The 16,348-nt window shown below is 41.5% G+C and overlaps 1 protein-coding gene across 1 annotated transcript; it reads right to left on the minus strand.

The window, feature by feature from the left end:
- Positions 1-15,038: 15,038 nt before the first annotated feature.
- Positions 15,039-15,968, minus strand: LOC133067996 (olfactory receptor 8A1-like). The gene has a single exon (XM_061159100.1). The coding sequence runs from the start codon at positions 15,966-15,968 to the stop codon at positions 15,039-15,041; it is 930 nt and encodes a 309-aa protein (XP_061015083.1).
- Between the last annotated feature and the right edge of the window lie 380 nt (positions 15,969-16,348).

The following is a 16,348-nucleotide window of genomic DNA, read 5'->3' on the forward strand; positions in this document are numbered from 1 at the left end:
TAAGTGCGTTCTTACTCTCATAAACATAAACAGGCCTTGAGGAAGATGGGTTTTGACCTCTGTATTATGATTTAATAACTTCTCCAAGGGAACTCTAGCACTTAACTCTGACCAAGAATATATCTAACCTACCCACTCTCTGAGGTTTGAATTTTTCCCATATTGAGATTTATTGCTCTGGCTGAGAAGCCTGTCCTCATTCAGATAACAGTGACCTGAAATGAGGAATATGGAGTACAGGTGATCACATATCAGTTACATTAGTCCTTGAAGAAATGGCTTTATCGTATCCCTTCCTGAAGTCAGTTGTATAGTGTATGGAATTTAGAGGTGCCAGGGCTGGGTGTTTGGCATACAGAATTAGGTATACATATGTACCTTCATGAAATGACTTACGATTTCTTAAGTCATAAGAAATCTGTTCCTCTAAACTCTCACTGTATCTAAATTTTCCTTTGCTTTGGGCTTAGGTATGGTTATTGAAGTGTGTGATAGAAATACATTGCCGCGGGGGGATGTTTTACTGAGGCATGTTCACCCAAATGGACGCTAGAGTAGCTGATATGACCGAGGAGAATTTCAACCATGTCTTTCCCAAGTCTTTGCACAAGTATTACCTTCATAGTGAGGCCTAACCTCACCACTCCACCTACATTTGCAGCCCATGCTCCTCATTTTCTATCATCTTTCCTTCTTTTATTTATGATCATATTAAAAATTGAGAAAAATATCTTTCATATTTATCCACACACTTTTACAATTTTAGGTGCTCTCCAAGTTTATATTTACATTATATCTCCAAGGCTAATTTTTACAATTTTAGGGGCTCCCCAGTCTTCCATCTTTTTTCCTTCTGCCTGGAGAACTTCCCTTCATGTTTCTTGTAGTACAATCTGCTGGCAGAAGATTCTCTGTTTTTGTTTATATAAAATGTTATTTATTTCACCTCCAATTCTGGAAGATGTTACCACTAAATATAGAATTCAAGATTGACATTTCTTTCTGTACTTTACAGATGCCATTCCATTATCTTTTTTGCTTACGTCTTCTGCATTTCTGATGAGTAGTCTAGTCATTCTTATTTTGTTCCTCTGTATGTAATGTGCTGTTTTTCTTCTGGTTACTTTTAAAACATTCTCTTTATGTTTGATATTCATCAATTTGACTATGATGCAGCTTTGTGTAGTTTTATTTTTGTTTATTCTGCTTGTAGATTCATTGGGCTCCTTGGAAGTGTGGGTATATACTTTTCATCTAACTTGGAAAAATTCTGGCCATTTTATATATATATATATATATATATATATAGGCTTAAAATATTTTTAATTTAGTACTTTTCTTTTTTGCTTTCCCTCTTTACTTTTATTGGCCATTATATATTTAAATATTTTTCTTTTTCCCCCTTTCTCTTGCTAGGACTCAAATTTCATCTATGTTAAACTGCTTGATATTGTTCCATAGGTTACTGAGACTCTATTCATTTTCATATCAGTCTTTTCCCTGTGTTTCAGTTTAGATTCTATAGCTATGTCTTTAAAGGCATTGACATTTTCTTCTGCAGTGTTGAATCTGATGTTAATACAAGGAAGTGATTTTTTTCTTTTCAGATACTATATATTTTTCAGTATTAGATGTTTCACTTAAAATATCTTTCTTTTAGTGTGCTTAAAAAAGCACACTAAAAATGTATATTTAAATTATTGAGCATATTGAGTATATTTTTAATAGCTAATTTAAAGTTTCTATCTGCCAATTCCATCATCTCTGTTATTTCTTGGCTGTTTCTGTTGACTTACTTTCCAGCTGTTTACAGGCCACATTTCTCTACTTCTTCCATATCAAGTACTTTTTGATTGGATGTGGTCATTATAGATCTTACGTTGTTGAATGTTAGATTTTACTCTATTCCTTTAAAGTGTGCCGGGCTTTCTTCTGGCAGATTTTACTTATCTTTAGAATCAATTTGACCCTTTGAAATTTGTTTTTGAGCTTTCCTAGGGTGCATCTAGAGCAGCTCAGGGTATGTCCCCTGGATTTATTGAAATCTCTTCTCTCTTGTTAGTAAGAATTTGGATGATGCCAGGCTGTGTGAGCTCTGGGAGTTGTTCTACTTATTGCTCTTTGGTAATTGATTTTGTCCAAGACGCTCTTTTTTGTTCTTCTTTTTTAAACCTGGCCTCATGGAATTTAACTGTACGTTAAATCCCCTACACATGAACCTTCAAGTTATGAACTTTCAAAGATGTGAATGTGCGCGCACATGTCCAATCACCTAAGTTAGTTCACGTGTCCGACTTACATTGTCACGTGATAGCATCCTCCAGGAGTGGTTACGCTTTTGTGGGCTTACTCTGTACAGTGTTATGTAGAGTTAAATAGCGCAGTATCTTTATTTCAAGCCCAAGATGTCCAAGGCAAGCATAAAAGCAGGGGTGATATAGCTGGTATATACTATTAAACTTGTCAAGGAATTGTACTGTAAGATTAAAAATGTTTTCTTTTTTTTTTTAATGTATTATTTGTGTGAAAAGTATTGTAAACCTATTATAGTACAGTACTATGTGGCTGATTGCGTCAGCTGGGTATTTAGGCTAACTTTGGGGGGACTTATGGACAAATTGGTCTTAGGAACATGCTCTCAGAATGGAACTCATTCGTATGCAGGGGACTTACTGTACTCAGGTATGGTATCAAGTCCAAGTCTTGATTAGACCTCTACGCAGGTTTGTGGAATTCTTGTTTGCACACATATTCGGCTCCACAGACTCTAGCTGCTTTGGGCTCCCTGAAGCCCAGCATCTGTCTCCTCAGTTAGAGAAACCACCAAGCTTGGTTTGCTTCTCTTTTCTGGCACCCTTTTATAGAAATTGTCTCTAGGGAGAAAGTCAGAATGATCACATTTGGTTTTTTCTTTTTTGTCTGAATTAGATTCTTCTGCTGCCTTTTGTCAATGTCTGAAAACAACTGCTTCATATATTCTATTTTTCTAGTTGTTTAAAGCATAAGGAAAATCTGAACCCTGTTGCTCCGTCGATGTTGGAAAAGAAAAGTCTCAACCCCAGTTTTTCTTGAAGTATCTTCTCTGTAATTTTAATCTGCAATTCTTATATGAGAAAAGTTGAGCATCTTTTCATACGTTTAAAAGCCATTAATATTTCTATTTTCTTGGAAATCTCTTCATATCTTTTGCCCAATTTCTCTTGGGTTGTAGGTCTCTGGATTCTCAATTTATAAAAGCTCTTTATTTTTAAGACATTAGCTTTTTATGTGTGATATAAATATATATTTGGACACATTTGAAATTTATACTGCCTATGGTGTGAAAAAGGAATCTAATTTTATTACTTTTCATGTGGTTGTATCCAGTTGTAACATTACTATTTAAGAAAATGGGAACCCATTTTTTTCTCTGCTGATTTGAGATGCTACTTTCATCATATATTCCATTTCTATTGTTCTCCAGTCTATATGTGAGTTTTATATTCTATTTCAACATTCTATTCATGTGTTAACACCAACCTGTTTTAATTATAGAAACTTTGTAATGTTTCCATACCTATTAAGGTTAGCTTCTAAACAATGTGCATGTTCAGTTTTCATGCTATTTTTGCTTGTTTATTTTTCACATAAACTTTATAATCAGTGTGAATTTCTCTTGAAAAAAACCTGATGCTATTTTTATTGAAATCCTATTATAAACAAAGTTATAACTGATATATTCGGTTGAGTATTCCAATCCAAGTGCTTGAAATGTCTTTCTATATTTCTTTGTGTTTGTTAGGTGTGTTTATATCTTTAGTCATATAGGTTTTGTTAAAATTCTTGTTAGATTTTTGCTTGGGAATTTATTTTACTTTTCTATTGAAATGAGATTTATTTTATATGTTCCAACAGGTTATTGTTTGTATCTGAAGTATACTGATTTCTAATTTTATTCCTGCAGTTTTACTGGTATTATTTTTAGTATATTTTCATTGATTCTTTTGACATTTCTGTATGTATAATAATATCATCTGCACATAGCGGTAGTTTTACCACTTCCATTCTGATTCTTCTGCCTCTAAATCCTTTCTCTTGGTTAATGGCATTCCCTTTTCCCTTCTACACAACATTAAGTAATAGAAGAGGTGGTGGGCATCCAGTTCTTGGCTCAGGTTTTAACAGGAATGCATTAGGACTTCCCCAGTGGTCCAGTGGCTAAGACTTTGTGCTCACAGTGCAGTGAGCCTGGGTTTGATCCCTGGTCAGGGAACTAGATCCCACATGCTGCAATTAAGGATCCTGTAGGCCAGAACTAAGACACCTAGCACACCCACATAAATAAACAAATAATATGTATTTAAAAAAAACTCAAAATAGAAATGCATCTGTATTACTTTGCTAGGGCTGCCATAACAAAATACTATAGAACAGGTGGCTTAAACAACAGAGATTTATTTTATCGCAGTGTTGGAGGCGACAAGTTCAAGATCCAGGTACCAGTGTGTTCGGTTTCTCCTGAGGACACACATCCTGCCTGGTTTGCAGATGGCCGCCTTCTCCCTGTGTCATCACACGGCTTTCTTTCCTTGTGCACGCACCCCTGGTGTCTCTCACTGTGTCTGAATGTCTTCCTTTTCTAAGGACATAGTCTGGTTGGGTTAGGGCCCACCCTAGTGGTCTCCCAGGTGGTTCAGACAGTAAAGAATCTGCCTGCAAAGCAGGAGACACAGGTTCAATTCCTGAGTCTGGAAGATTCCCTGGAGAAGAGAATGGCAACTCACTCCAGTACTCTTGCTTGGAAAATTTTATGGAGAGAGAATCTAGCAGGCTATAGTCTATGGGGTGGCCAAGAGTCCCGCAGGACTGAGCTACTAACAGTTCACTTTATTTCACTAGTGGCCTCATTGTAACGTAAATACCTCTTTAACGGCCTTATCTCCAAACACTATCGCATTCTGCGATACTATTTAATTACCTCTTTAAGGGTCTTATCTCCAAATACTCTCACACTCTGAGATACTGAGGGTTAGGACTTCAACATATAAATTTTGAGGGGACACAATTCAGCTCATTACAACAATGGATATTTTAAAATTAAGAATGGCCCTGATTCATCTATAGAAGTGTCTGTCAATGTAGAGAACAAATATATGGACACCAAGGGGGGAAATGGGTGGGGTGGGATGAATTGGGAGTTGGGGGTTGACATGGACACACCATTGATACTATGTATAAAATAGTTAGCTAGTGAGAACCTCCTGTACAATGCAGGGAACTCCGCCCAGTGCCCTGCGGTGCCCTAAATGAGAAGGAAGCCCAGAAAAGAGGTGCTATCTGTTTACACATAACTGATTCACTTTGCTGTACAGTGGAAATGAACACAACATTGTAAAGCAACTATACTCCAATAAAAATTAAAAATAAAAGAATTGTCTATCAAGTCCTACTTCATTTAGTATTTACAATAATGAGTGATACTGAATATGGTCAAAAGCTCTTGATCCCACTCCTTTTCATCCCCTCAGGTATTTCACATCCTCTAAGTTCCATTTTCTTCCTTGTACCTTCAATATAGTTTTCTCTACTAATTTTTTTCTTCAGTGTACAAACATAAGGGTGCCTTAATTACCCTAAAAATGTGCCCCCCATGCCCTTTTTCTCTCTTTTCCTTTAACTGTAAAAAATTTAAGAATAGTGAGACATACTTAAGACATCCTGTGTACCTTTAAAGGCTGGTGTTCATTTCTAAATGTTATACCATCTCTCCTCATACCCACTGCAACTCCTGTGCAGATGTACTTGTAAATCAAAATCTGGGTTTTCTTTGTGTTTTGGAACTTGCTGTGTAAAGACCAGGTATTTCCTGGGCTAGAAAGTGAGTCCTGAGCACCTTTGATTCCTGTCCTTGAATTTTAGGCATGTCGCCACTAGGTGGCAGTAGGCATCATCTTCTGAACTGACACTGAAGATGTTTAGGCCTTTGCTGATTTAAAAAGCAAGTTCTTTTTTTTTTTTTGAAGTAGGTGATATCTTTTTTTGTTTTTTTCTATGTTGAGCAGCATTTGGGACATTAGTTCCCTGAGCAAGGATCAAACTTGTGCCCCTGCAGTGGAAGCGTGGAGTCTTCATCACTGGATTGCCAGGGAAGTCCCCTTTGCTGATTTTTAGACGTGGCTTTCTACTTTTAAAAATGGAAATACATTATATATAATGTATTTATGTAAGTATATATATATTATATGTACACATATGATTTATTTAATTGGGGGAGTATATAAATATATACATTCAGGGCTTTCCTGGTGGCTCAGATGGTAAAGAATCTGCCTGTGATGCAGTTTCAATCCCTGGGCCAGGAAGATCCCCTGGAGAAGGGAATGATTATCCACACCAGTATTCTTGCCTTGAAAATCCCATGGACAGAGGAGCCAGGCGGGCTGCAGTCCATGGCATCGCAAAGAGTGGGACATGACTGAGTGACTAAATACATATATATATATAGTATCCAAATGTTTATATATATTTACATTTATTTTCAAAAGTAAAATAAAAGCAAGCACTAGAGTTTGTCATGAAGACTGTTAAACCTCTGCCTGATTTCCAGGTTCACAAAATGTGTGCATGAATTTTGGTCACCTCTTTAGGGATCTAGTGCAGAGATTCCCACCTGCATCATCCCTGGGCCCCAGGGCCAAATAGGGGAGGAGGACAGAGTAGGCTCCTCCCTCCACTGTTCTGGGGTAAGCAGTGTCAGGGTGGAAGTGAAGTTGTGAGCGGTAGTGGCTGAAATATGAAAGTTCACGTGAGAACTTGAAGGCCATGATTTCTGGTTTTCTATAGTAAGTCTGGGAGAGTGTTTGAGGGAACCACCTCTTGATTATTACTTAGACCTCTGATATAATTACATGTAAAGTAATACTCTTTAAAAAATAGCATCTTATGGCCACAATGACATGAACACATGATGTTTCTCTCTGTCATTTGGCGAGGAGCCTCAGGCATAGCCTTAATCATAGTCTTTAGCTAAGAATTCCTGCCAGGATAATGTAGAAGCAAAGTGAAAGTGAAGTTGCTCAGTTGTGTCTGACTTTTTGAGATGCCATGGACTGTAGCCTAACAGGTTCCTCCGTCCTTGGGATTTTCCAGGTAAGAGTACCGGAGTGGATTGCCATTTCCTTCTCCAGGGGATCCTCCCAACCCAGGAATTGAAGCCGGGTCTCCCGCGTTGCAGGCAGATTCTTTACTGTCTGAGCCACCAGGAAAGCCCATAGAAAGAAAGGGCCCAGGCATTTCTTTTCCTATCGTAACAGAGAATGGAAGGATCTAGGTTCAGGACTGTTCCTCTCTCCCTAATCTGGGTGTTTTCCCTTACAGGAGCAGGAGAGAAGGGACTATAGGACCCTCTCTGATGACACCAGTAGGGGAGCGGCTGTATCTCACGTCTCTTCAAATCCTTTCTGACCGATAGCTGTGCACTGGAATATTTTGGATTAGGATTTTGGTCTGGCTTTGTCCCCTCCGCTTGTTTGATCTGCGTGAGAGGAGGAGAGACCATAATGTCTCTAGGTCTTTTTCAGGGCTCAGTCTTTGGATCTGATTAAAGGCGGAGTTCTGAGTAGCCTGGGCGACAAGTGACTTTCTCTGAGATGCTGTGTGGATTGGATTCTGGTATACAGCCTGGAGCAGCCCATCCGGGACTGGTGATGTAGCCACGTGTTCCGGGAAACAAACTCACTCAGAAGGACAATGCAGATAGTGGAGTGCAGTTTATTACACCGGTGGGCCCAAGGCAGAGAGAGTCTCCTCTTAGCCAAGGACCCCGACCAGTTTTTGTGAAAATCTTATATACCCTAAGTGTACGTGCTCAAACCCACCTCCCCAGATTTTCTGAAACTAGTCTGAACAAAGGAAAAGAAAGATACAATCAAAGTTAACACATGATTTGTATGCCTTAAGCCTAGGTAGTTAACAGTGGACAATTATCAATAGGCCTGTGGTCATACCCCAATAAGCATAATAGAATTTATGATTCTATTTGGTTACACAGATAATTAGAGTATTCTTTTAGGTGACAGAGAGTCTAGGTAGGAGCCCTGGGGCTCTTCCATCCAGGGGCCCTGGTTTCCCAGTTGGTATGTTGTTTCCATAGATACTTGGCGTATAGCTCAAAGTCCACAGTCCGGCCCAAGATGGAGTCCTGCTTTCCAGATGGAGCGTGTTCTGTCTGTTTCCTCCTTCAGTGACAAGCCGTGGGTAGGGGCGGAGGTGGAGGTGGGGACTGGGGCATGAGGACCTATAAATGCTACACACCTATCCAGGTGAATTTACAGGGGAAGGGTACACTTAAGCGTGGAAGGGGCAAGAAGAGATAGTCACTGCAACCTTACTCCTCTTCCTCTGTGTGGAATGGAATATCTCCGGCCATATCAATAAACAAGGATGTTACAGTCATCAGTGATTTCAAGCTTCCAAATCTGAAAGAGGATTCCCCAAAAGGAACACAAGGCCTGCGATCCAGCAGACACTGCCTAGCCTCAGTGGTGATTGCTGAAGGGGGTAGGGGGCCGGAGGCAGTGGGATTTGAGAAATCAAAAAAACAGGATTTGGCCCTAGATAGCTGAAGTGCATATGAAAAGGAATGAATTCAGCTAGCCCAGAGGCTTGCATCTTCCCATACAAAGAAGAGCACTAAATTCCTTACTTGATATCTAGGTTTCCTTACATAACAATAATCTTTGATGTTCAGACTTACCTGTTCCCCTCTGTTGCAAACTTGTGTATAGCCTGACTCCCTCTCCTGCCTCTTTGGAACAGTTTTCTCAGGGTTACTGAGATGCTGTCTCCCGTGCTCGGAATCCTAAATATTCCCACCAAATAAAATAATTCTACTTTCAGGCTGTGACTAACTTTTTAGTTGACATCTGCATGAAGATTAGCCATTCTCTTGATACAGGGAAAGAAATTCTCATTCTGGAGGTAAGGAACTGGTTCTACCTCTAATGTTGTGTGCTCAGTAGTGTCTGACTCTGCGGCCCCGTGGACTGTAGCCTGCCAGGCTCCTCTGTCCCTGGGGATTCTCCAGGCAAGAACTGGAGTGGGTTGCCATTCCCTTCTCCAGGGGATCTTCCCGACCGAGGGATCAAACCTGGGTCTCGTGCATTGCAAGTAAATTCTTTACTGTCTGAGTCACCAGGGAAGCCTGTCTACCTCTAATGCAGTTCTTCTTTTCTAGACCTAGAGCTCACTACCCATGAGACGTGGCTCCGCCGTGATTGCTAGTCCAGGCTGACTTCACACAGCAGAACTGCAGCCGTTCGCTTCCTCCTGATCTTAGGGGAGCCAGGGGCTTCACCACTCTGACTGCTGAGACTCTCACCTTTCCACATTCTTCTTCTTTTCTCTTATTTTACTTTCTCCTTCATAGCTCTCTTCATATTTCAATTCACCCAAAATGATAACAGGGCTTAGGTCTTTTATTGATTTTGTGGTTGGTGGTGATCCTTGGAGTTGGATACTAGTGGCCTGTGGTCACTATTGAGATTCTGTTCTCCAAGGATTCCTTCCTGCTCATGCTTGCTTCCTAGGTTGCTGTGTTTTCTAGAGCCATGGCTTGAATGGGAGATGTGCGTTGAATCAGTTTGGTGATCACAAGAGCAACGGCCCACACCAGTGTGCTGTCTCTCCTAGATTAGCACCTGAACACAGCAGTGGGGTTTCATGTTACTGGCGTGAGCTTCACAGTTCCTAATCTCGGCACCGTTATCTCACGTTTCCACTCACTTTATCACCTTAGGCATCATCTTTTTTTCTTCTTAATTGTTTATTAAGCACCGATATTTATTTTTTATTTATTTACTAGGCCACACAGTGCTGCATGTGGGATCTTAGTTCCCTGACCAGAAATTGAAACTGAGCCCCTTGTGTTGGACAGACAGAGTCTTAACCACTGGATGGCCAGGGAAATCTCAAGGCATCATTTTTTTTTTTTTTAAATTTTATTTATTTGGCTGCGAACTCTTAACTGGAGCATGTGGGATCTAGTTCCCTGACCAGGAAACGAACCCTGCACTGGGAGTGTGGCGTCTCATCCACCAGACCACCAGAGAAGTCCCACCAAGGCATCATCTTTGATGAGGACTTGTCTAAAGTTCCAGTACCTGCAGACTCAACTCAGTCCTGATCACGTTCTCTTTCTCTTCTTCTCTCTTTTCACCCTCCCTTTCCTCAGCATTCAGAGCTGTCTTGGAACTATAGGTTAAACCATGCAATTTGAGTGCTGCTGTTTTTATGGGACTTTGAAGGAGATTTTCCTAGTTTTCTGGGCAAGCCCTCCATTTCCTTAACCCGGACTCCAACCTTGCCTCTTACTAGCCTCCTCCCTGGGAACTGAATCTGACTGTGGCCCTGTGGTGTAGGGAAGGAACCCCAGGAAGCAGGAGAACGTGTTCCCTCCTGCCTTTACTTCTCTAGTTCCTGTGTCTCTTTCAGCTCTGACTAGGACTCCTTACCCTCCCTGCCTCACCAAACACACAGGCTTGCTCTTCTCCACAGAGCCTGCGCACTACACCCTCATCTGTCCAGGGCAGGTGTACCTTCCAGCCCCAGCAGCACAGGGCAGGGAAGGACAGGACCCAGGAGAGCTAGGATTAAGACTGGCAGGGACACAGCTCCCCCCACCTCCCCCATATATGTACCTGGAGAGAGATTTGTTTCAAGCAATTGGTCCAAAATTGGTCAGGCATCCTGGCATCTTGAAAATTCAGGTAAGAGTTGATATTTTAAAAAATTTTATTTTATTTATTTTTGGCTGTGCTGGGTCTTCTCGGCGGAGTGGGCTTTTTTCTCTCTTAGGGGGCCACTCTCTAGCTGCGGTGTGCAGGTTTCTCGTTGCGGCGGCTTCTCTTGTTGTGGAGCATGGACTCTAGGCTGTGCCAGCTTCAGTAGTTGTGGCATGTGGGCTCAGGAGTGGCCCCGGGCTCTAGAGCACAGGGCCAATAGTTGTGGCACACGGGCTTAGCTGCTCCATGGTGAGTGGGATCTTCCTGGATCAGGGATCGAACCCATGTCTGTTGCTTTGGCTGGCAGATTTTTTTACCACTGAGCCTCCAGGGAAGCCCTGACAGTTGATATTGGTTTTGAATTTCAATCCCATCAGGCAGGCAAGTCGAAAACTCAGGCAGGATTCTATGTTACAGGCTTGGGGCAAAATTCTTTCTTCTCCGAGAAACTTCTTTGCTTTTAAGGCCTTCAACTGTTTGAATGACACCTACTCACCTTAGGGAGGATAATCTACTTTACTTGAAGTCAACTGGTCATGATGTTAATCACACCTACAAAATACTTTCACAGCAGGATCTAGACTAGTGTTTGATCAGACAGCTGGACCCATAGCCTAGCCAAGCTGACACATAAAACTAACCATCATGGTCTGCTGTTTGTCAACTAAGTACCCATACACATCTCCCTTAATCATACTGATGTCCGTATAAAAATAAAGATAATAACAACTCCAATTTCCATCTAACACAATATCACCAAGTTGACACATAAGATGAACAATCACACCCCTCTCCCTAAAGCTCTTCTATTACACTCTTCAGTAGACTCAGTGATTTAGCCATAATCTCACCTGTTGTGTTGGACTCTGTGACTCCACGGACTTTAGCCCACCAGGCTCCTCTGTCCATGGGATTTTCCAGGCAAGAACACTGGGGTGGGTTGCCTTTTCCTTCTTCAGGGGATCTTCCCAACCCAGGGATCAAACCCAGGTCTCCTGTATTGGCAGGTAGATTTTTTACTGCTGAGACACCAGGAAGCTCTATAATCTCATCTACCTTTCCCTAAATATACTTGGGCTTTTCTGCACCTCGATGTCTTTTTTCATGCTGTTTTCTCTGCTTGGGTCCCTCCCCCATCCTCTGTGATCACCTACATATCATTCAGGACTCAGAGCAATGAGTTATCAGCACTTCATAAACCTGACAGGACATGTCTCAGTGAAGACTGAGATTAAAGTAAGTTCAGTTCAGTTCAGTTGCTCAGTAGTGTCTTTGTGAACCCATGAATCGCAGCATGCCAGGCCTCCCTGTCCATCACCAACTCCCGGAGTTTACTCAAACTCATGTCCATCGAGTTGGTGATGCCATCCAGCCATCTCATCCTCTGTTGTCCCCTTCTCCTCCTGCCCCCAATCCCTCCCAGCATCAGGGTCTTTTCCAATGAGTCAACTCTTTGCATGAGATGGCCAAAGTATTGGAGTTTCAGTTTCAGCATCAGTCCTTCCAATGAACACCCAGGACTGATCTCCTTTAGGATGGACTGGTTGTATCTCCTTGCAGTCCAAGGGACTCTCAAGAGTCCTCTCCAACACCACAGTTCAAAAGCATCAATTTTTCTGCGCTCAGCTTTCTTCACAGTCCAACTCTCACATCCATACATGACCACTGGAAAAACCATAACCTTGACTAGATGGACATTGACTTGACATTACTTTGGTTGGCAAAGTAATGTCTCTGCTTTTTAATATGCTATCTAGGTTGGTCATAACTTTCCTTCCAAGGAGTAAGCGTCTTAATTTTATGGCTGCAATCACCATCTGCAGTGATTTTGGAGCCCCAAAAAATAAAGCCACTGTTTCCACTGTCTCCCCATCTATTTCCCATGAAGTGGTGGGACCAGATGCCATGATTTTAGTTTTCTGAATGTTGAGCTTTAAGCCAACTTTTTCACTCTCCTCTTTCATTTTCATCAAGAGGCTCTTTAGTTCCTCTTCACTTTCTGCCATATGAGTGGTATGGCCAATTATCTGTCATGAAAGTAATGATAAACCTTAAGCATTTAATAATTTGAAAACAAAATCATAAAATAAATTTTATAAAATGGGTGGTGGGCTGCTCTTTGTGTTGATGACATAGGGCACCTTAACAGAGAGCAAAGAGGGTGTGTGTGTGTGTGTGTGTGTGAGTGTCTGTGCTTGCCTCTGTTATAACAGTGAGTGTTTAAAAAATAAATGCTAACTATGTCACATGTTAAATATTTAAACAATAATGATGTCATTAGCTTCATGTAGCTTTGGAAATAATTTTGGGGATGTAAAATTATTGCAAGACACTTTCCATCAAAATTGAGACTCCCAGGGTGGGGGCTCCCAGTGCCAAAAGAGGTGAAGTGCCAGGCAAAGCTGGTGAGCTGGTCACTCTAGTGTCACCTTTCCTTAGTTATTCTGAATAAGTTTCTATAAATGTGGAGATTAGGGAAGCGAAGGAAAGGTCAGGATCTGAGGAATGGGTTTCAGGAGGCATTTGAAATTAGAAGAGCACAATTAGGGCAGGATTAGTACACTGTTCAGAGGGAGCACCAGCCTAAAGCACAGGGGATGACTGAGAGCCAGGAGTGTGGGCTCCAGAGTCACTTAGACTCAGGTTTGAATCCCAATGTCTTTGTTTACCAGAGATGTGACCTTGGGCTAGTTACCACACTAAATTCCACAGTAAATGGGGAAACAGTGGTACAGAACTACTGTGAAGTGTAATTGAAATATGGCATATAAAGCATTTAGGAGACTTATGTGGATAAGAATAAGTGTCCAAAAACATGTTAGTGGCTGGCATTATTATTATTGTGACTAAGAAAATCACACAAAGGGATCAGGTAGAAGTTCTTGGGGAGGAATAAGTAGGGAGGAGTGAAAGAGAGGAGAGGAGGAAGGCTGGATGAGAAAGCCTGGGCATCACTTCTTGGTCACTCTCAGATCCACCTCTCTGCCTTGTGTACCCCCAAGTGCAAAAAAGCAGCAACTCAGTTGAGAAATACCTTCTACAGAGAAGAAAATTAAACAGTGAATGACTCTCAAACTCACTGCTGAAAGTTTCATTTTTACAATATTATATTTTTTTACATTTATACATTTATATTTAGATTATACATTTGTGTATATACATTATACATCATACATTTATATTTTGTTAATTATATTTAATTTACAATATTATATTTTTTCAAGATGTACAACATTTTTTTTTATAGTACTGTAGTAGGTATTTATTGAAAATAACCCAAGTGGATCCACACAGTTCAAACCCATATTGTTCAAGGGTTAACTGTACTGAGATTTGATTTTCCTTGTTAGTAGGTACAAGTAGTCAAGTTTCTTCCTTATAGGTGACTCCAATGGTGACCCACTCCAGTATTCTTGTCTGGGAAATCACTTGGACAGAGGAGCCTGGCAGGCTACAGTCCGTGGGGTCACAAAGAGTCATACATGACTTAGCAACTAAATCGGCATTTAAAGTTACTATAAGCTGATGTTTTTCTTTCTCTGTGCCATAAAATACATCCTTGCTGCTTATTTACTTTGTACATAGTAGGGCAATCCCATTGCCTCAGTGTCCCTCCTCCCAGTAGCCACTGTTTAGTCTCTTTATCTGTGAATCTGCCAAAGTTTAAAATTGATGCTAAATTGCAATTAAGAGAGCAGAGTTCCACCATAAGACTCAGGATAGACAAAATGTTTCCTAAATGAGAGAAATGACATTAAAATCATCTGGTTTTAAGTAGATTTGAGAGTAGAGAGAGGGAAGGAAGGAAGAGGGAAGGAGGCAGGAGAAGTCACCCAGACATTCAGAGAAGGGACTGTATCCCATCCCAGGTGGTGAGCATTCAGACGAGTTTCCTCTGGGATTCATAACAACTTGTTTTTTTCTTTTTTTAAATTTTAAATTAATTTATTTGTTTTAATTGGAGGCTAATTACCTTACAATATTGTAGTGGTTTTTGCCATACATTGACATGAATCAGCCATGGGTGTACATGTGTTTCCCATCCTGAAGCCCCCTCCCACCTCCCTCCCCATCCCGTCTCTCAGGGTCATCCCAGTGCACCAGCCCTGAACACCCTGTCTCATGCATTGAACCTGGACTGACAATCTATTTCACATATGGTAATATACATGTTTCAATGCTATTCTCTCAAATCATCCCACCCTCGCCTTCTCCCACAGAGTCCAAAAGTCTATAACAACTTATTTTTAAATTTGAGCAAGAATGATGACATTTGCATCAAAGCAATTTTCCCCTCAGAGTTTTCTGCATGGCAGCCTTCACCTCCTTATTCCTCAAGCTGTAGATCAGGGGGTTCAGCATGGGGATCACTGTGGTGTAGAACACGGAGGCCACGTTCTCCTGGGCCAGGGAACCGGCCGTGGAGGGTTTCAAGTACATGAATGTGGTCGTTGCATAGAAAATCCCCACAGCTGCAAAGTGTGAGCTGCATGTGCTGAAGGCTTTGGACCTTCCCTCTGTGGTGCTAATGCGGAGGATACTGGACAGGATGAAGGCATAGGAAATTAGGACTGTTAAGCTAGTAACTATGATGTTGAATCCAGCCAAAAAGAAGACTGTCATCTCAATGTCATAGGTGCTAGAGCAGGAAAGTTTCATCAGGGGGACGATATCACAGAAGTAATGACTGATGAGGTGTTCACAATAGGGCAGATTCAACATGAGGCCAGTCTCTATGGTTGAGCCAATGAACCCCATGGTATAGACCCCAGCCACCAGCAGGGAGCAGACTCCATGAGACATGATGATGTTGTAAAGCAAAGGTCTGCAGATGGCAACATAGCGGTCATAGGCCATCACTGTCAGCATGTAACACTCAGCAACAACAAACACCAGGAAGAAGTAGAGCTGGGACATGCACCCTGCATAGGAGATGGTGTTCTTCTCTGACACAAAGTTCACCAGCATCTTAGGGGTGATGACAGAGGAGTAGCAGAGATCCACGAAGGACAGGTTGCTGAGGAAATAGTACATGGGGGTGTGAAGCTGAGCATTCAGACAAATCAGGGTTATCATGCCCAGGTTCCCTACCATGGTGACAGAGTAGATCCCAAGGAAGAGGAAGAAGAGGGGGAGCTGGAGCTCTGGTCGATTTGTTAAACCTCCAAGAATGAACTCTGTCACTGTGGAGTGATTTTCTGCAACCATTCTCCTTGGGGGACCTGTGTGATGTGAGAGAAGAACTACATGAAAGGCTGCTTCTTGCACTCCTTGGTGAAGCTAGTTTTGAGAATCTGGGCCAGCTGTGCGATCCTGTCTTTCCTGATGAATATTCCCTCATCCTGCTGTTTGTTTTGGGAGGAAGACAAGACCCTGAGTATTTCAAAGATGAGCCAAAAAGGGGGCAAGATCTGGAGCTGTTGTCACTTTCATGGTTCTCAAATAGCCTAGCACAGTTCTTCTGGCAACCCACTCCAGTATTCTTGCCTGGAGAATCCCCATGGGGCTTAATGTAAACTAGAACCAAATGTTAATATTCTGTGTCAACAACATTTGGTGCAATATGATCAAAATATTAAAATCCAACA

Source organism: Dama dama, chromosome 2 (assembly GCF_033118175.1).
Source record: "Dama dama isolate Ldn47 chromosome 2, ASM3311817v1, whole genome shotgun sequence".
Taxonomy (NCBI): Eukaryota; Metazoa; Chordata; class Mammalia; order Artiodactyla; family Cervidae; genus Dama; species Dama dama.